This window comes from Lontra canadensis, unplaced genomic scaffold, assembly GCF_010015895.1.
Source record: "Lontra canadensis isolate GAN:19392208 unplaced genomic scaffold, GSC_riverotter_1.0 scaffold36, whole genome shotgun sequence".
Taxonomy (NCBI): domain Eukaryota; kingdom Metazoa; phylum Chordata; class Mammalia; order Carnivora; family Mustelidae; genus Lontra; species Lontra canadensis.
Window position 1 is genome coordinate 12545516 of NW_022631030.1, and position 21291 is coordinate 12566806.

Genomic DNA, 21291 nt, shown 5'->3' on the forward strand with positions numbered 1-21291 from the left:
TTCCTATAAGCAGAGAGCATGGGGATCATTCTTCCTAACGGTTCATGTCCGCATGACCTTATAACTGTAGCTAGGAGCGTGCAAGAAAAGGCTGGGGACGCTGGCGAGAATCCAAGGGGCAGTGCCAAGCCGCCTAGAAAGTCCCAGTGTGGGAAAGAAGGCATCTTTACTCCTTTAGATCAGTAGAAATAGAAAAATAGAAATAGAAAAAACTCTGACCCCAGAGTTGACTGTCCCTGGAAAGCTGTTACTGGTCTCTAAGAGGACTTACCCCGTGAAGACACTAATATCTCATTACAGTGTGACAGGGAATCTCAAATCCCTTCTCTGTTGCTCTCTCTCTCATTCGTGGACAGTGGATTGGAACTAGGGATCAAGAGACCTGTCAGGGTCCTCTTTCTCCCACACTCCTGATTCTAAATCCTGTGAAAGGCACTAGCAACTTGGCAGGCGGGCATTCCAGTGGAGGGCGATGGTCTAATCCACAAAGCCTCTGGGCTGAGGTTACCGCAAAGAAGGGAAATAAATGTCCCTCCCCGGCCCCTCAGCTCTGTTTTCACAGACCTAATGATGGGACAGAGTGATGAGGGACAGGCAAGGTGGTGCTCTGGCAAGCAGGGAGCAAGGTAGGGCTTGGGCGCCCCTTCTGAAACCACCCATCTCGACCCAACAGTCCATTGCTGCCCCACATAAGGGGACACCAGGAGCTCTGAAACAGACTCCTATCAGTTAGGAAAACCTACAACCAGGCTTCCGCCCTCCTCTTAATACCTAGTCTCCTACAAGTCACCCAACAATTAAAAAAACAAAAAACAGTCCAAAAAAGTGGTACAGAAAAATTCCCAATTCGCCCTCCAACAACCAGGCTGACCAAAAAGGCAAGCCAGTGTCCAGTTACAGCCTCTCGGCCCTGCTGCCCACGCACACTCCCACCGGGGAGTACACAGGGCTTGGGTACCCCGGGGCCACCTCCGAGGTGGGCGCCACTTCTTGGCCGGAAGCTGCCACAGGACAAGAGAGGTGGCCTCAAGGGAGGCAAAGCATGCTCCCCACCGCACTGGGAAACCGGCCCCGGGTCCCGCAGCCGGGCCTGGGAAAGAAGCCTTCGGAGAGGGCTTCTGAAAATCTGAACATCTGTAGGAAGTGACTTCAGTGCTCTCCCTTCTTCCCTCCATCCACCCCGGCCCCATCCCCCACAAGGAGTTTTAACACATTATTACCACTGAAGTCCTGAGGATTTGGTGACTCACCAGGCTCACACATGGTTCCAATGAGCCCTTGACCATTACATGGTAGGGGAGCAGGAAAAACAAATGAAAGCGGTTGTAATTCGGCAGCGCTGGAGTTCAGACCTGCCAGACAAAAGGGATTGCAGGCATGTTCCCAAATCCGTTCAGGCACCTGACATGCAAAGCTATTTTTAATCACTGGATTTATTTCTTTCCTACGCCCTCCACCATCCTCCACCTCAGCAAATGTTTCGAAGTCAGAGCAGAATCCAAATTAATTCCAGGTGTTCAGGGAAACCCAGAGAGGCTCTTCCGTTCCAGAATCGGAGCCAGAAAACAGAACTGCCCCCTGGGTCCTGCAGCTAAATTTTCTTGCTCTCTACTTAAGAGTAGTTCAACTCTCCTACCCTACACATTGGGCACATGGCCTGAAAGAGGAAATATTTGAATGAGTGCGCCCCGCTGGAATGACTCCTCGGTTCTGCGTTTTTTCTAGCAGCCCTGGCAAGAGAAGGTGCACAAGGACAGGTCTCCAAGAGCAACGAGACGGAGCATTCTTTCGTTATCCGGGATTCTCTCCCCACCTTACCAGGACATTTTCTTCCGTCCCCCCCCCCATTATTTTCATTACTAGGAGGTGCTCAGTAAGTAACCAGTGACTTGGACAGAACTAAAAAGCATCTTGTAAAATATCAAGACTACAAGAAAAAATACACAATTTTACTTCCTAATGCTTTGAGAGACAGCGAGGAGAAGGAATCTGGCAATTTTCCCAGGTACAAGGAAGCAACTGAGAAAATAAGAAAAAAATGAACACAAAAATCCGATTCTGAGATGTCAACGGAAATTGACATCTCCTCAATCTGGCTCTTTGCTTTAACGGAACAGACTAATATCTGACCATTCTGCACCCTCCAGTCTGTTAAGGGGGAAACCTGTTTCACAGCAATTATCATCTCAAATGTGCCTTGCCAGGACAACACCTCACAGCTCCAGGATCCAGCGCACCTAAGAAGCCTTTTGGTTTCCAAAAGGCCCTAAGAGTGCCATTTCAGAGTCAATATGGCACAAAACAAAATTGTAATTTGGGGCTCAAAACCCTTTTCTAGGTGTTCGAAATTTGCCAAACCCAAGCTGCATTTTATCCTCGTCATTCACGTGCCCTTCGATGAAAGACACTCTCACGATTTAAAATGGGTGGCTCAGTGGGTTAAGCGTCTGCTTTCAGCTCAGGTAATGATTCCAGAGTACTGGGATCGAGCCCCACGTCGAGCTCTCTGCTAAGTAGGGAGCCGGCTCCCCCTGCTCTCTCTGCCTGCCTCTCTGCCTACTTGTGATCTCTCTCTCTGTGTCAAATAAAAATAAAATCTTAAAAAAAAAAATAAAAATAAGTACACTTAGCCTCTTTAAAAAATAAATAAATAAAAAATAAAAGAATGTTTTAATTGTGGAGATTCGGATCCCTGCATAAAAAGGGACAGCGCAACAGAGTATTTTAAATAATCAAAAGTTCTGACATGATCCTTTCAAGCCATTTATTGCGTATGTCTCATGCTTCATATCATTTGCTATGTAGAGGATTACACTTGACTCCCACCACACCACACATTTTACAAGTCCTGAATCTCCCAGAACTGTGTGACTTCTTTGTCATGAAAAATACAGAGAAAAACAAAGAGCCCCGTTTCTGTATTACTCAGGAGGAAAGCCTGAATTGGCCCCTTTCGGCCCCAAAGCTTTGCAGATGGCCTCAGGATCTCCTATGGGCTCTTCTGTCACACCTCTAGGTGAGGCCAAACTCTGGCCCTGCCATCAGCTAAAATCCTCATGATGGGACCATAAGGCTTTTGGTGCCAACGTAGCCCAGGATCACCCACTCAAGAAGACTCGGGAAAATATGTGACAGGCTTCATCTTGTTATAATCCCAGCATCCTCTTCTTCAACTTCACACATGGGCCTTTGATGCCTCCCTCCCTGAGGCCCTGGAGATGCTCGTTAATTGTGGGCTGAGTAATTTATTTTCACTTCACTTGCCTCCCGCCCTTGATTTTTCAGGACTGTTATCAGAACAGAATCTCACATTTTACAGAACCTTCTCCCCCATATTCTAACATAATCCTGAAAACGACCAAGTTTGTGGCATTATCTCCACCACATAGGTGAGGACACTGAGGCTCGAAGAGGTCACTTGAGTGACTTTGCTAAGATGGTCAGGCCAGTGCAGTGGTCCAAGCAGCACACAAACCCAGATCCTCAGATACCAAAGCCAGGTGTTTTGTACCCAGACCTATTCGCAGAGGTAAAGCAGGGCCGGCAGAAATGCTGAACACCAGGACATTTCTTTCCGTTTCCCCCCATCATTTTCATTATAGAGAACATTCCTCCCGGAGAAGGAAAGCACCTCCTGAGACCCTCTGTAGAGAGCAGTCACATCACCAGAGCCAAGGGGTCTCACCACACATTCTACCCCAACCCGCTCGGCTCAGGGCCCATCTGACCCTTGATCTGGGGGGCAAGACAGGCATGGCGGGAGTCAGGGGGGCAGTGCTCATGAGGATCACCAGGAAGGCCAGGCTGGCCAAGGTGGAAGATGAGGAGTTTTCTCCACGGGCAAAGGAAAAATCTGGGCAAACAAATGGAGTGGAGCCCGTTTATTTAGGCTGGAAGAGGTAAAGTTTTTCTGCACTTTTGAACTGTTTTCTCAAGGCCTGACTCTCCCTCCCACGCAGGAAACAAACACAGAGACAGGCCTCTTGCAGTGAGGGCTCTACTCGCTGAAGGCTAGCCCAGGAGAGGCAGAAGGAAGAGGGGCGCAGGGTGGGCGGCAGGGTCCACAGGCGGGGGTGGGGGTGGAGGGAGCTGGGGGATGGGCAGACAGGGAGAAGCTGGCAGAGGAGTGGTAGGGGAAGAACTGGCAGGGAAGGCAGATGGCAGAGAAGGAGAGAGGGAAAGAAAGAGGGCGCAGAGCAAGGAGATACTGGGAAATCTTAAACCAGAATAAAGGCCAGAGCAGAGAGTGGGAGAGGACTGGGAAGAGCCAGCACCTTCCAATTAATGATGTTCAGAAAGCAGCATTTTTCCATAAATTTTGAAAAGGAAATTCTCTCTCGACTTTCTTATTTATTTATACATTATATAAATACATTTCTAAACCAAAAAAGGACCGTTTTTTCCAATGGGAAAAAGCCTTGTCTGAGATGAAAGCCAGTCTTCAAAAACCCCTTGGAGGAAGCTAAAACCCCACATGTCTTGGTGCTACAGAAAGAAAAACAAAGTGGACATTCTTCCTGTGTTCTAAGGCTTTTTTATGCAGATGTGTTTTTCTTTTAATAAATAAATCTGGACAGAGAAGGAAAAAGCATACTCATACACATTCACACAGTGCAACTGTCTGCTTTCAACCCAGGGAAACCACAGTGAAAAAGAAGAATGCATAAGTCCATTTTCCCAGTACAGGGACAAATATTCTCAACAGGACAGACCACAGCCAGGGACATGATACACTCTACATATGTAGCCCAAGGTCCCCAGATGGACAAAGGACGATGTGTGAACGAGTAATAACAATCAGAGGTAAGATCGGACCTGAGACCCAAACAAACACCATGCTTCCCAGAAGGGCCCTGGCGGTCCTGTAGGATGCCACCTGACTTGCTAAGACATTCAGTTGCTCTGTCCCTTTTGAGCCATTCAATTTTCTTTATGGACTGCAATCATGATTTCTTAACGATTACACACATTGAGTTCAAATCTGCCCTCTAATGAGTTCTAGGAGGAGAACTTCTCCTCTGAGAAGGAGGGCTTTGTCCCTCCTTCTGTGGGTTGAGACCACGTATACAAGTTTCATCTTTCTTCATCTATCAGTTTCCTGACTGCTTTAACATCCCTTTGTCACCACTTCTATCCAGGTTTTTAAATTCCTTGGTGGTGCCTTCAAGCATTCATGATGGGCTCATTCTGTCCAGCCCCCCACCCAGAAGCATTCCGGCATGCCCATGTTCCTCAAAGGCATCAGGAGCATTCCCAGGCAAACACTGTGCTCCTCAGGAGGAAAGGAGACCTCCCCCTTCCCCTACACCACTCACTTCTGTGGGTACAGACCAGCACTGAGTTTTCCAACAGCTACACGACAAAAGCCACTCAAAGTACACTGAAGCTGAGCCAGTTCTCTACCCGTTGACTGAATCTTATTAACCTCAGTGGAAGGCTTCACATTTATCCATATTGAACTTGACCTCGTTTGTTTTGATCCCTGTTTCCTGGTGCAGAGATCTTTTTTTTACATTACGAAGCTGTCCCCTTCCCACTAGCTTTGCACCATATGCAATTTAGTAAGTATGTTTTCCTTATCCTTCTCTGATATGAACCCCTGATAAAAATGTTGAAAAGGCAATGACCAAGTCCTGAGCCCCGTAACAGCAGAGACCACACATCATTCTGACACGCATTCATCAAGACCGTTTTGGGTACAGTAGCTCAACCAGTTACAAATCCTCCTGATTTTACCATGGTTGGATCCATGTAGCCTCAACTTGACCACAAATATATCATGGAAAGACTTGGACAAAAGCTTCAATGGAATAAAAATACAAAGCTCAAAGATTCAGATGACATGTCCAATGTGAGACCAGTTCCCCCCAGGTTCTCCCTAAGTGCCAGACAAGTGGAAAGGCAGCAGAGGAAAATGGAGCTTGGATTCAGATCTGTGCAGGACAGAGATAGAGAAAGAGACCCAGAGAGGGAGGGGGTGGGAGGGAGGGAGGAAGAGAGAGAAGGAAGGGCAGGAAGGAGAATGAGAGAGAGCACTTGGAGAGAGCCCTACAGTCACTTTGCATCCAGAAACAATGGGCACTTAGAGAACAATGGCTACAGACAAAGTCTTGGTCTATTTATATCTGCCACTGTTAGTCCCAGACAGGAGGAACTGGAAGTCTGCCCTGTATGCACGGCTCCAACTGGACCAGAGCTGGGAGGAAGATGAGGTCACCAAGAATGCTGCCTCCTTTGAACAGGCTCCTTTGCTGCTTGCATAGTTTCTTCTTAGCCTAAAGGATCTCTTTAGCCAAGTAAAGAAGTTTGCTTGCCTACTGCTAAAATACAGCCACTGCTGAGAAGGCCCGGTCACAAATGGAACCGCTGCTCAGCCCGGCCCAAGGCAATTAAAGCCTTTGTCTACAGAGGTCCAAGGAAGGTGGGGATGTCAAGGGAAGACTAACCAGTAGATGGAGGTTAACGCTAGGGTTCCTGGAACAAGAGTCCTATCAGATCTGTTCATTACACTCATCTCAGGGCTCTATAAAAGAGCTTTTCTGTGGGGAAGTTCCCTCCTCACTTCTTGGGAGCTAGCAAAAACAGGCTAGGAGCTGAAATGCACAGATTGTGTCTCCTGTCTCATGAAGTTCTCTGCCTCCTCTTCTGACAGTCTCTCTCTTTTCTGGAAAGGTCATCTTCTGCTCTAACATGACGTTGGCGTGATCATCAATTCCAATCCTTCCTGTGATACTTACTCTTTTCTTTTATAGGGTTCCACTTTTCCTTTAAGTTTTTATTCTATCTTAATTCCAGTATAGTTAACATACAGCATTGTATTAGTTTCAGGTGTATAATATAGTTAAGCGCTTAGTTAGATTCTTAATCCTCCAAGAGGCTGACTAAAGAAGATCGGCAGCGGCCACATCAGCCTGTGATGGACACCAAAATGAAGACAAACAGAGCTGAGCCAGGGAAGAAGGAGGAGGGACCCAGCAGTGAGCCCTGTGGCCGGCCCCCTTGTCGCCCCACTGCATTGTCTGTTTCCCCTGACGGCCTTCAGCATCCACGGGCGACCGGTAGCCAGCAACTGTGTCTCCTGGATCCAGTCCAATCTGACAGCCTCCTAGAAGGAGTGAGAAGCTGGCATCTCCCAAAGGCATGAAATTCAGGGCTTCACAGAGATCCCCTAAGGAGTCATTTTAGCTTCTTACTCACGCCTGCCAGTTCCTACCACCAGCTCCCCTCCCTGTTCTTAGAAAACCAACACTAAGGAGGCAGAAAAGAACCCAAATAAGACCATTTTTCTCCTTGTCATTGAACTAGCTGAGGGTGTGTCACTGAGAATACCCCGGGTCCTGTCACCCCATTCACAGGGAACTAGAGACAACGTTGCTGGACGTGAAGGCTGAAGGCCTGAGCAGACCAGCGCTGGACCCGGCTGCAGTAGGCGCCACCGGCAACCGGTTAAACTAGAGGCGCTATGTTCCTTTGCCACCTCACCCCTCCTCGGTGACTTCAGAAGGGCCTGCGTCAAGACACTCAAGGTTTCGGCCATCCGAGGATGGTCTAAGAAACCTGAATGACAGGCTAACTGAGATCATCTGTACAAGGCCACCACATGCAAACACTCCTGTACATCTTTCCTTCCAGACAGATGGTGGAGACTGAAACCCGGCTGAGACAATGGACCGCCTAAATCAAGATCTACGTGGGCTCGTGGACCACCTCTCCTGCTCTACTAAACTCACCCCAATACTGCTTCCTTGACCCTCTCCCCCACCCCATCCCTAACATGCTCCAACAGGCTAAAGATTCCCTTCTGCTCCAAGGGCAAGAGAGCGACATGGGAGCCATATGGCAGCAGCGGGGAGAAGGCGGAGAGACACACATTCCCACCCTGAAGTGGGGCTGACATCAGAGGAGATGCGACAATTCCCACCCATCGGACGTTTGGCAAGTGCTGGGGTCAGCCCTTCTCTAGACCTATCTGTCTTCCCAAACGCCTGCGCGCCAGATAAAATGCACCAAAGACCAATGGCATGGCCCGAACGGGGAACATCTGGAGTTCAGAACATCGGACTTTATGGATTCAACAGCTCATGAATTAAAAGCCGCATTCAGTTTAGTAAATCCAAATGCACGTTCCTAATGAGGAATCAGAAATCCTGTTGCTTTGAGGGATTTAGCTAATAACTGCAGGGTATGGGCTCAAGTTCCCTGAGCTGCTAAGTAGGTACTCAGGACCCGGAGAGACGGCTTCAAAAGGATTATGGGTATTCTCCCGAAACCATTGGGTTCACTGCTAAACCTATCATCTGAGGCTACTCCAAGGTTTGTTTAGACCTACCTAATCTGTAATTTTGGCCCCTATATCTTCAACTTCGGCCTTTTTTATGGCGTTGGGCAGTAACTATCATCCCATCCACTCTACTTGTGTGTTCACACTTTTCCTTGGCTCTCTGTTCCTCTCTACCGACCTCACTATAGCTATATGACACATAAAGCCTTATCTGGGGCCCAAAAGCAGGAAAGAGGAATTTATAGAATTCGCTGTAAAACTTTAACAACTCCTTGGAGGGATGCTCTCCTTCCTGGCAACTCGACGTAATTATAAGATGAATGAAAAGCAGGCTGTGGGTAGAGAGGAGGAGGAGCCAAGCTCTGTCACTGGTCAGGGGTCCTGCGCTATTCCTGGAACACAAACTTAGAACTCAGACGTCAGCTAGATCAAACCCTTTCTTCTACAGATGGGGAAAATGAAACCCAGAGAGGTGACATCAACTTGTCTTTGGTCACAGGGTTATTAATTTTAGACCTCTTGACTCCCTGTCCAGTATTCTTTTGTTTTTTTTCCTCCATACCCCTGCTGTTTATTCATAGCAGTGGACTGGGAAAGAGCTGGTCTCCCTCATAACTTTACCACTATAAAGTGGTGTCCTTATGGACAAACACTGCCCTTCTCCAAGTTCCTAAGAACCCAAGAGGAACAATCCATCCAAAGATCTAAGAAACGTGACTCAGGACTATAAAGACCCATGATGCTACCTGTTCCCGCTCCAGACTATAAGCTTTTAATGTCAGTTGTCAGCCTCTACCGTAGTTTACTTGGAGTGGAAGATTCCAGCCAAATACCAGGAACTACAAAGCAAGCAACCTTTAATACCTAACTTCAATTGCATGATACCACTGTGTCTAACAGCTCTAAAATTTGAGGGTGCTGTTCCCACCAATTCAGACAGAGTGAAGGCAGCTTTATCTAAAAAGCACTGAAAGGAAGAACAGATGACCACCATGCTATTCAAAGGTTCTAGAACGTTACCATTCCGGTCCCGATGGTATTCCAAATAGAGTAATGGAGACACAGTCAGAGAGTTGAGGGGTAACAACAAACCCCACTAACGGAGCCAGCACATAAAATCAAGGGCATTGGCCTGTGCATGAGGCCATATGTCTGACTCAATGTCCATGTCCTAAAGCAACACCAGCAGCTCCAGTTCTAAATGAAATCCATTTGGAATGCGGGGAGTTAAGGACCTAGGGGGAAATACACCTAACTGTGATCTCTTCACCTCTCCGGGTTATTTATTTATTTTTTTTTACCTCTCTCTCTCCTTTCAGAGCAGACCGCTCCTCAGGGCCCCAAACCGTCTGACAACCCCACCACTGCCCACAGCATCGCCCACGCCGGCCCGGAGCAGACAGCACCGGATGCCTCTCCCAGTGGCAAACCCTCGTGGCTGAGAAGTCGCCAGGCAGACCTGATCTCCAGATCAATGGGTGTGAGAGGCCAACGGGTGGAGAGCAGAGAAAAAGTGATCAATGCAAAAGGAGGAGGGAGCAAAAGCCACTCTCCATCTGCCCGGGTCTGGTGGGAAGGGGAGACTGAGATGCGTAGCCCTCAGCCCTCATCCGCCGCTAATAAATGGCTCTGCCTCATCAGGAAGCCATTAGGAAATTGCAGCCACCGCAGCCCTCAGCTCTCGGACAGAACGGTCTGCATGCAGATGGTGAAAGCACTCATTATCTCTGCCCAGACATCCACTGGCTCACTGCACAGTGGAGCCGAAGCAAGGGAGCCACCAAAATAGAGCTGGGGCTTGCCTAGCGAGGCAATAGCGAGTTAGGAGGCCCTTACAGCCGGGGGACAGGCCGACAGCCCTCCCCTCAGCAAAGTGCACAGAGCATCAGGGGAGAGTAGTGGGAGCTCTTATCAAGACACACGGGTCCATCTCCTCGCGTTCTCTGTTGGATGGCCTTGCCGGCATTCCCTTATTCGAAAAGAGCTACTGTCTGCCAACAGCTATGGGCTTTCTGTTGGGGGTGATGAAAATGTACTAGAATTATGTATCAGTGATGGCTGTACCACTCTGTGAATGCACTAAAACCCACCAAACTGTACACTTTCAAATGGTGAATCTTATGTTATGGAAATTAAATCTCAATCTAAAATATATATAATATATATATTTATAAAATATATAATATTCTTATATATATTACATATGTGTGTGTGTGTGTATATATATATATATATATATTTTTTTTTTTTTTAAAGAGCTGGTGAGCCACCTTCTACTAGCCAAGCAATACCCTGGTGATTGGGAGACAGACCTTTCACCTGGATTTTCCCTTTTCATGGGGGAAACAAACCTCACACAGGCAGACAAGCAGTAGCCACACAGACACATCTCGTGATGAGCGACAGAACGACGACTGAGACCAAAGGTTTCGCGATGGAGACGAAGTGAGACAGGAGCTGGGCTCCAGAAGCCTTGGGGAAGGGGGCAGGAAAAGGCCTGCCGATGTCCCGTGTCAGGGGTGCGAGACAACAGGGGGGTCAAAGTGTGATGTACGCCTCCAACAGATGGCATTAGAGGGAAAGGGAAGCCGGAGGGGTTTGGACTCTGCCATGTGGAAGCCTCCCGAGAGAGCAGATAGGCTCTGCTCACTGGAGACTACGGGAGAAGCCGAGCAAGGTCCACTTCCAGACTTGCAGTGTCTACAACTTCCGGTGTCCACAGCTTCCGGGGCGGGGCCACTTAGGCGAGGTCTGGGAGGGAGGGTCACAGACCAGGAGGAAGCAGAACACCTCACGTTCCCCTAACCCAAAGGTGTCCTCAGAAGACACTGCCCAAGCACTCAGACTTGGGTCTGCCAGGCTTTCACGAGAAAACAAATCTCCATCAGACTAGGTTCTTTCTGGACGTTTCTCTCCCCACCCCTGGAGGGAGACAAAGGAAGGGCAGACAGAACAGAGCTTCAGCAAACCAACACCCCCCCCCAGCCCCCCCCCCCCACCCCCGCCAGGTTCACTGGACATGAACCCAAGGAAGGTGCAGTCACAGCACTGTGACCAAAAGAGATCTTTTGGAAAATTCTTTTCCAAGAGGGATCATGAGTTCTGTCCCCTGGAATGCCCCAGAGCAGTTCTGATTGGTTCCGTGGCCCTGACTCAGAATGAGCACAGCTCCACCCTCAGATGAGTAAATAAACGGACCCAAGGAATGGAGGGAGGGAGAGGAGAAAAGAGGACAGGCAGGGGAGAGCAGGACAGGAACCAGAGGAAGGCAAGTGCTGACTCTGGTGCAGGGAGCAGACAGATGAGATTTCGAGTCCGTTCCAGAGAGTGGTGTGGCAGAATTCAAGGAAGAATTCTCTGAGCCTTACACCCCACTCCAGTTGGGATACAGCCCTGCCTTGGCAGCCTGCTCATTGCTGCTTTGTAATATACTGAATTAGTCACTGGATTAGCAAGCACATTTACACACACTGGCACACAGCTGTTTAAAGACACAGGATCCCCTTTTCTAGGGGCCAGATTCTGGCTGTAAATCAACCATTCCAATCGGCCACAGCCCGGCTCCAGTGGTGCGCGGTTCCTACGGACGTCTTCAGCTGCAAAGCACTTTAGGGAGACTCGGCTAGAACTAGGAAGATCTAAGAGGCATCTGCAGGGGACAGGAGGGGCAGCCTGTGGAGAGGAAAGAAAGTGGGATCTTTCAGTCCTGAGGCTGATTATCTTCAGGAGGTTGTCAAACGGATTCACTGGCCTGGACCTTCCCAGGAAGGAGCGAGCTCTCCTCCTGGCCTGCTCTTTTCACAAGTAGCAGAGGTTCCGTCCCAGACCTCAGACGCCTAAGGTTGCTCCCAAGCAAAGAAAGGATTCCAGGGCAAAGAGGAGAGTCCTTATGCAGCTAAAATTATTCTATGCCCTCCCTGATAACTGCAATTCCAAGAAACGTCCTTGTTGACGAGGCAGGGGCAGTGCCTGTGAATAATGATTTCAGGTTAGAAACGTGACCAAAGCCCTAGCTCAAGTTTGGTTAAGTATGCGTGAGAGGAAGAGATACTGCTAACTGGCCACAGGGACTGCTCTGGCCCACTGGTTAGGGGGGTGTCGAGTGGAAAATTTTCTGTAACCAGGTTAACAGTAACCACAGTTTTAACAACCACTGTAGTCATAAGAGCGCTGTCAGCGATGAACACGGTGGCCTACAAGATAATGATAAAATAACATTTACTGAGACCCTGTGGCAGTGGAAAAGTATTGTCTCGAATTATCTCAAACCCGGACAACAGCCCAGATCGTTCTTTATTCGGATCTCTATTGTAAGGATCAGAAAAAACAAGGATTACAGAAGTTAAATGCTCTGCCTAAGGACAAATTAGCAAGCAGAGGGCCTGAATTCGAACTCGGGACTGGCTCACATCAAACCTGCCCTTACCAGGACACCGTGGTGCCTGCAGTGGAGACACCCTCGTCACCCAATAAGGAATGACAGACTGTGATTTGGGGACAAAGATCACTTTCCACAGAGCAACCTAATGTAAATCCCCTTCTGGACTTAAGATGTCTCATCCACCAAATGAGGAAAAGAGAATAGAGATCTGAAGATGATGGGAAGAAACTTGGGGCACACACAAATCCACCTGGCAAACAGAAAATACAAATTACTGAAAAGGGTACACTGCAGTGAGGTGTTTTGAGAAGATTTGCAAAGAGATCTGTGACTGGTTTGCGTAGGATGAACCTATCTTGCACCACCAACTTTTAGAAATTCAAATATTAATTCCTTGGAATTGGTGTGCCCATAAAAATGCTGAAAATATTCTCTTCTTAGAAAGCAAGGCAGCAGAGGGCCACCAGAGACTGGACCCATCTTTGCTCCTTGCTCGCTGTCTGCAGCATGTCTGAGAGCAGAGCAACCTGACCGAAACCTAGGAACCTAGAGGCAAGTCGCCAGGGCCCAATCTCATTTAAAAATAATTTTTTTTTTTGTTCATCCAGCACCCCAGATCCTTTGGAGACACTAAAGCTAGGATGGCATTTCACTTTTCCCCCATCAGCCCATCCATCGCAGAAGACAACAGGTGAGGGCGTGGAAAGCCAAAAAGCCCTCCTAAGAGAAACCTTCAGAAATCCAGAAATAAAGCAGTAGATACTTGATTTTTAAAAAAAGCAAAAAAACAACTTCAGTTGAATCAGAGGTTAACTGCAGGTCCGCTGTGTAGACATTGATTCATTCCATGTGTGTTTGTTTATCTACAAACATTCCTGTTGCATCAAATGGCCTCAAGGCCTAGACTTGTGCCTCTGAACGTCCCCTCCCTGGAGAATTCTCAAGCAAGGGTGGGGCTCTTACTTCATTCCTCGATTTCCCAATCTGGGAAATGGGGGCCAAAGCCCCAGCTCTGTACATAAGTTGGTGAGTTGAGTTAGCGACTTTTCATTCGTGCATTTTGAATTTGAAAATGCATAGTGACAATTGTAGGAACTTTTTTTTGGGGGGGGGGGCTTTCTCTGTATTACATATCCCAATGGTAGATATTTATAGATCTACTGAATGTTTTCTTCCTTACCCTGATAATCATGAGGATCCTGAAAGAGCATAACGCACAAAAGAATGTTCCAACGATCAAAGCCTCTGATGAGAATGGTAGCAAATTCTCCCTCCAAACAGATTCTAAGTTGGTAGGACTTTGTAATTAGAAAGATCTAAGCTCAAATGTATGACCTGAGAACTCTAGAACCTTGGGAAAATTAATTAAACCTCTCTGAGACTCAATTTCTTACTTTCAAAATGGGGATTAATAAACCAAGCTCACCAGGTTGTTTAAGGAAGGTGATTATTGGTGCAAAGCAATTTATTTCCCTCACTCCTGCAAACTGAAACCCAGATACATACAAAGACCAAAAACAAGCACCCAGCAGTTTTGAAGAACGTTTGGTTTCCATTAGGAGGCAAGGAAGGTGTAAGATTGAACTCTTGATCTGACGTGAAATCAAGGACGCATTTCCTGTACACACACATGACTCACCCTTAGTTTATGTATTCCGTATTGTAACTCTGTATCAGCCTCTACCTAATAATGTTTCTTGCATCACCAATGACTCTAGAGTACTTTCTAAACCTGAGCTCATGAACTCTCCCACTCTCTCCTAAGGAGAGGCAGCTCACTCAGGAGGAGCGAGCACCCTTCTTTTAGAAGAGTTGAGAGATGATACAGAGATGTGGAGATACTCAGTCCTCCCAGAGTAAAAGGACTCAGCTCTCCGCATTCCCACACCAGGCAGCAGGAGATAAAATGATGACCACCTACAGAAGACGACCTGCCCAGTTTCAAGCACAGAAAACATTTAAACTGGGGAAAGGTAAGACCAGAGACTCCTTAGGTTTGACCCAAACTTCCCACAAGTGGAGAGCTCGAAGCCAAAGTTCAGGTTGAGAAGGAGACACACTTCCACCCACACTAAGATTCACCTTCCAAGAGTAGATTTTCCCGGCAAGCATTAAGTTTAGGGCTAAGATTCAAAAGTGTCAAACTTAAAATGATTATCTCCATTTTTGCTGCCATCAGGGGTCCTCATTCCCATCTCCTCTTGCCCTACAACCCAGAGCCCTTCCAAGGGCACTGCTGGCTACGTAGGGTTACCTTCACCTCTAGGAAAACAGCAACATGCCAAGGGGACACTTCTCAGGGTAACAACCTCTCATTCTGCCTTGGAACGCTCTAGTTTCCAGAATGACCAACACAAATAGGGAGGGGACTTATTTTTATTGCTAAGGAACAACACATTGGATGAGTTTGCTAAACTCAGAGTATATACACCTGGTGCCATAGCAAATGCCCCTGCCCCAGGGGGGAAAAAAAACCTACTCATCTAAGATGTCATTCCTTCTTATACAACTCTTTGGCACAATTCTTGCTCATAAAATGTAGTACAAGGTTCTCGGTTTTGGCGGGTTTTCTTCCCCTCTCCCCTCCAACCACCTGAAGTTCCTGCTAGTCATCAAAATGGACTTCATTTGCTAAAATGGGTAAACAGAGGCACAGAAGATTATATATCTCAACACAGGAAAATGGGCTGGACAGGGATTCTTTTCAAAATGCTTTATATTTTAAAAATAACATATTTCTCAAAGTCCAACGTCAACCCATCCCAGAGGGAAACTGCGTATTTATCTAGAAGCTAGTGGAGTAACTCACTTTTTTTTTTTTTTTAAACTTGAGAAGAAACTAACTTGCCATCCTACTTAAAAGTTGGCCAGTGGGTTGGCATCATGGAAAGCTATGCAGATTTCTCAGATCCTGTGTCGGAGTCATCTGGGCAACCTACTCAGAGCTCAATAATTAGCCAACTGTGTGGGACCAACTAACTACATATAAAATATGTGGGGGAAATCTATTTGTGGCAAAAGAGGAGAAGGTATCTTGTTGGCATTTCTGATCTCAAGTTCATGTTTATTACTGTATTATGATTACTAATAATTACTATTATTATGATTGCTATTTCATTAACATTGAATGCACTATGTACTCGCCAAATCAAATAGTGAAAATGTATATGGCTAAACAGAAATGTCAGGAAGTTTGGGGAACAGAGTTTCCCGTTTTAACTCTGCCACTGAACTTGACCATGTAAACTTGGGGGCGGCGGGGGGACTCAGAATCACTGCTCTGCAGTTGCACCATTTATAAAATGTTGCTATCTAAAAAAATTACCTTGAGGTTCAAGTGTGGTGAAGTCACGTGTCTAACTGTAAAAGTGCTACCAAATTATAACCCAGTATTAAGAGAACTGGTCGATAATAGATACAAACAGACCTGAGGGTTTCCCCCAAATTCAACAAGCATCCCAATATTTCTGCACATGTTGGAGGCAGCAGACCCGGAACTTCAGAGTGAGTGGGTCTGAGTCTAAAGCCCTCTGCTCACCAGCTGTGTGAGCTTGGGCAAGTTGTTGAACCTCTCTGTTTCTCCATCTGTGAAATGGAAATAATACTTAGCCATTAGGGATGAGGGTACAATAACGAGGTCCTCAGCATATGAATGCCCTCACGGATTAATAAGTTAGCACCTGCTAACTAATAGGCTAAAAAAAAAAAAAAGGGTCAAGATGAGGGGAGAGAAGCGCCCACATAAGTACCAGTAGATAAGGTGAACCTTCATAAGAATGGCAGTTTTTCTTGTTTTTCCCCAAACTGGCATGCCGCCCTTAGATGCCTGCTGCTGACAGAAAAGGGGAAAAGTGTGACAGGCCCTTCTCAAAGTGTAGAAATAACATCAAGAAAATGATTTTCAGATAACAGCTGTGTGCAGGCGACACTCTTCCACGGCTGCCAAGAGCGGCCTTTGAGCAGCAAGGCCGCCTGGGCTCACCACGCCCCGACACACTTGTAGCTTCAGGGACACGGCTAGGGCAGCTAAAGCAGGTGGTGTCTTGTTGGCCCCTGACTCCACAGGACAGCCAGCGCCTGCAGAAGGGTCAGCTGCTGGCTGCGTGAAGAGCCAGAAGCCAGCGGCCCAGGCCCTTCCCTCTATACAAATAGGAGGCAGGGGCCTTGACTCACTGAGTCTGTCAGGAAGAGGCACTGAGACGACTTTCAGCAGAATGCATTCCTGCTGCAGGAGGGGACTGTTTACCTACCAAGCAGCGCACAGAGAAGTAGCAGCTTAGACGGAATCGGCTCACTGCTCAGACCACATGCTCAGCCCTGAGGATGCAGCTGGGGCCGGCTGCTTCACCTTCCAGACCCCTAACCTACATCTCCTTCCTCCAGATGAGACCCCACACTGGAACCGCCTTCCGCTGCAACTGTAGCAAAGGCTGACGGGACGAGGAAAGCTGTTTCACGGAGGGGAACCAAGAGGAAGGCAGGACACCTGGTCCAGGGTCACCCCCAAGACAATGTGCCCTAAGTTTCTCCAACATCAAGCAAGGCCAGGAACAGTTCCCAACACCTCCCTGCAGAAGACATATTAACCTTCACAGATGTATCCCCAGTAGATCGGCAAAAGTTGAGGATTAGGAGAAAAACAGCCTCGTTTTGCCCACCTCTTGAGTAACATATATGTTCTCTCCGAGCCTGAATTATTTCAAATGTTCTCTAAAATCATAAAATGTCAGGGTAAAGAGAAACCTTACAGGTCATCTTCTCTGGTTCATGTATTTGACCGAGGAAGACATGAGGGTCAGGAAAAATGAAATGACTTGCCCAAGGTCACGCAGACAAACAGGTGCAAAGCCATGGCTAGAATCCAGGGCTGCTGACCCTCCGAGCAATGATGGGTCCCTATACACCGTACTCACAATATTTATTCCTACTACACTGCTAAGTCTCCCCTTCCCATGCATGAATCCTCACTGTATTCATTTAATTAGTATTTCAGTGATAGAAGACAACCTTCGCATAATGTACAGAATTCACTGAAGTTTTAGGCAAGGAGTATCAGAGAGGAAAAACATACAAATACTAGAAGTATAAAGGTCATCACACGGAAACTCTTCCACCAAAAATTTCCTGGTGATGGATTTTCTGAAGGCTATTTTAAAATCATACTCAACAATACACTCTGATTTTAAACGTGAACGCTAAATAATGAATTACCCTAGCACAAAACTGTTACCACACAAAAATGACATTCGATGAAAGCTGTTTTAGTTCCTACTAAGTAGTAAGAGTTCCTAAATGCTTCAAAAACTGCGGATCTACAAACACTCCCCGGGTTTAGGAACGCCCTTGCCTGACCTAGATTTTTTATTTTCCATTCGTACCTTGAAAATACGTACCTGATTGATTCTGTCATCTACTCTGAGGTTTAACGCCTATTCTGATAAACTGATACAGAGGTTTTAACAACTAACAGTATGAGTGGGAGGTAAAGTAATGCTACCCCAAAAAAATAAATAAATAAATATATATATATGTATGTGTGTGTGTATGTGTATATATATATATATATATATATATAATACATCTCAGAAACCTATTCAGTAACACTTCTCTGTCCTTAAAACCTTCCTACCTTCAAAGGCAAAATTAATTTATCCTGAGATTCAAAATGTTCTCACATGGGCCCTGCCTTCACGTTTCCTTCTCTCTTCCCTTTCTACAATCAAGGTAGTTTTCTTCGTATTTATGTAAGCCTTTCTTTTACTCTAAACTTTCGGCGTTCTTCCCACACTGTTCTTTCTATCTAAAATAATCCTTTCCCTGTTCTTACGCCTCCTTCAAATGCTTCTGAAATAGCCATGTTCTCCCTGAAGCTGACCTGTGAAATTATTCTAGCCTAGAAGTGTTGGAAGAAAGAGCCCAACAGGCACAGAAAATATAAATAATCATTGATCCACACGCAGGTCCATAAATTCACACAATGGTCCTCTTGCATTTTCAGCCATGGAAGCATCTGGAACCCAGGGAAGATCTCATCTGATTTACCCCGACCAGCCATGCATCCACAAGGGATTTAAAGGCTCCTAAAAAGATTCCACATATGAAGAATGGAGAGCCAAGGCCACCCACCTAACCACCTGAGACTGGTCCCTATGAGGAATTTCCCAAAAGTCTATGAAATAATCACTTAAATGCTTTTATTCATTTTCCTTATTTCTTTTTGTTCCTTTATGAGTTCTTTCATACTTTCCTACTCTTTTTTTTTTCTCTCTATTCCTTTTTAGCCAAAAGAGATGTTGTAATTGAATCCACCATTCCCTTCCTCCCCTCCTAAAGCACTAAAGGCTTGTTTTTTACTTTTGTTTTTGTGTTTACCCATTTTAGTGGTACAAAAAAAAAAACCCTCTATTTTTTTCTTGCCCTTTTTGATCCCATCAGTAAAACATCTCATCTTGGGCAAGCATTAAAACAAAACAAAGCAAAAATGTTAATTGTCTTCACTTGTGTAATGATGACATCTCCCCCCCAACTCAAAAGTTCATTTTCACACACACACATATACACACACACACACACACACACCACATACCCCACACACACAACATGCACAAAGTTTACAGTTCCTCTGCAGAACCGTGCAAAGCAGAAATCAACAGCTTAGCATAGCTCCCCAAAGCTACCAAGAGGTTTCAAATGCTCGAAGTGAACTTGTTTGAGGTTGATTTGTAGTTATTTCTCGGGCTCTGAGAAATATTACATTATGCGTCAAAAACACATTTAAAAATATTACTCACGGTTGGGGGAAACCACACTGAACTTGAATTATTTCAAACTCTTAATATGGCCCTTACTTTGGAAGGTCTAAACCCCAAGGCTAGCAATTGAGAACAGATATTACAGAGAATATTATCATCTAAATTCAGTGTCTAAGTGGTGTGACCCTCATTTGCTGGGAGAGTCCAAGCTCATGTCCATCATTCTAGTATAATTATTCACAGTGCCCATTACATTCTCAAAAGTGTCCCAGTTTAGATGATAAATTATAGGAACTTACTACCTAGACATCAACAAGTTCTGAAATCCAATAGCCTAAAACCGGTCAATACTACTTTGGGTCTTAAAGCACCAGCTGGGTCAGTATTTTACAATTCTCAGGGACAGAACTAAATGCTACAGAGAAGGACAACTGAAAAAAGTTGATGGGATAGTAAGAAGCGACATTTGGAGTGTCCAGTGAGAGGCTTGGACCCAAGCAGCAGAAACTGGAAAGCACCTGGGAAATATGACAAAGTTGGCCAAGTAATCAATAAATATTTATGACTTGAACAGCAATATTTTGAGTGTGTCTGTAAGCATGGCTCCCTGCCAATGAAATTGGATCCTACTGCAACCTACACCACAGACCATTTTCTTTTTGTATCTGCACGGAGACTCTAAACTTCACAATCAAAAGGAAAAAGTAACACAGATAGGCACGGGGCTTCGGAAAAGTAGCCAAGCAGAAACAGCTTCTTTATGCAATTTGAAAAACATCTACTGACATTTTGAAAAAAAAAGGGGTCTTTAACCCAACTGAAAAAAGCTAAGCTATAGACACATGACAAATCGAAATGATAGATTTGAGAATTGTCTTGACGTTCTCGATGCTGAGTTAGGGACTGCGTGCATAGCAGCTGTAAGCCAAGAGTGGGCCTAAGAGCCCGGGAAGATGAGAGAAAATCTCATCAGACATTCTGAGCAGGGAAGTGGGGCCAATTTCATTCTGGAGTAGTCAGGTAAAAACAAATATGGAGTCACAAATCCACCTCAATGATGACTGTGTGGGTCCCAGGATATTAATTACTTGGAAAAAATGCTCCCCATAAGGCAGTGATAGAGGAACCCATACCTTACCCAGGACAAGTGATCGGGGCATCTGTTTCTTGATTGGCCAGGGGTCATGGAGGACTGGTGGGTCCACAGGTAGAATCCCAAAGCTCGCCCTCCCTTCTTGGACACACAGCCCCTTGACCCATTAAATGGACTTTAAAATACTACATTGTAGCTGGAAAAAAAAATAAAACACTGGGTGTGTAGACAGCAAATGTAGGGGCCTATGGCTTCCTTTGGAAGCAAGAAAATTAAACCACAGCCGTATTAAGAAAACAAACTAGTTGCTGATCTATGTCTCTCGTCCACCAGATTGTGAGTGAGATTATATGCAGAGCTGTGTCTGTGAGGCAAGAGGCAAAACAGGCAGCATCAGGAGGCTCCAGGAAGGATGTGACCTTGGAAGTGAACATAATCGTCTCCCCACCTGCGAGAGAGAGAAGTACATCTGGAAGACACTGGAAAAACAAGAACCCAGGTTCTCTGCTTGGTGATCTGAGGCAAGCATAGCTCCAACCTTCAAGTGCCTTCCTAAGGCACCACAACTGGACGGGCGGGCCTGGAGAATGCCCACTGCCTCTCCCTAAGCCCAGAGGGAGCCCTGCACCTTCTCAACCCCCAGAGAACCCATCATCACTGCCTCCTCATATGCCCCCTTTGTATGTATACATACATATACATATGTAATTGTTTACATATATAATTGTAATTGTATATACACAAATATATATTACATATCACATATATTACATACATATGTGTG

At 46.2% G+C, this 21291-nt stretch overlaps 1 protein-coding gene across 6 annotated transcripts in view; it reads right to left on the bottom strand.

The window, feature by feature from the left end:
• The window catches only part of ETS1 (ETS proto-oncogene 1, transcription factor), a 123872-nt gene that overhangs the window by 35693 nt on the left and 66888 nt on the right, over positions 1 to 21291 (bottom strand). The window contains exons 1-2 of one of the 6 annotated variants that reach the window (XM_032868901.1): positions 15142 to 15190; positions 1251 to 1352 (exon numbers count right to left, since the gene is read on the bottom strand). The exons of 3 other annotated variants lie outside the window; for them this stretch is intronic. In XM_032868901.1, coding sequence (XP_032724792.1) covers positions 1251 to 1352; positions 15142 to 15145 — 106 coding nt within the window. In that variant the 5' untranslated portion in view covers positions 15146 to 15190. Of the gene's footprint in view, positions 1 to 1250; positions 1353 to 15141; positions 15191 to 16089; positions 16190 to 21291 lie in introns of those variants that run through there. 2 more of the 6 variants (XM_032868900.1, XM_032868903.1) reach the window with 2 other exon arrangements.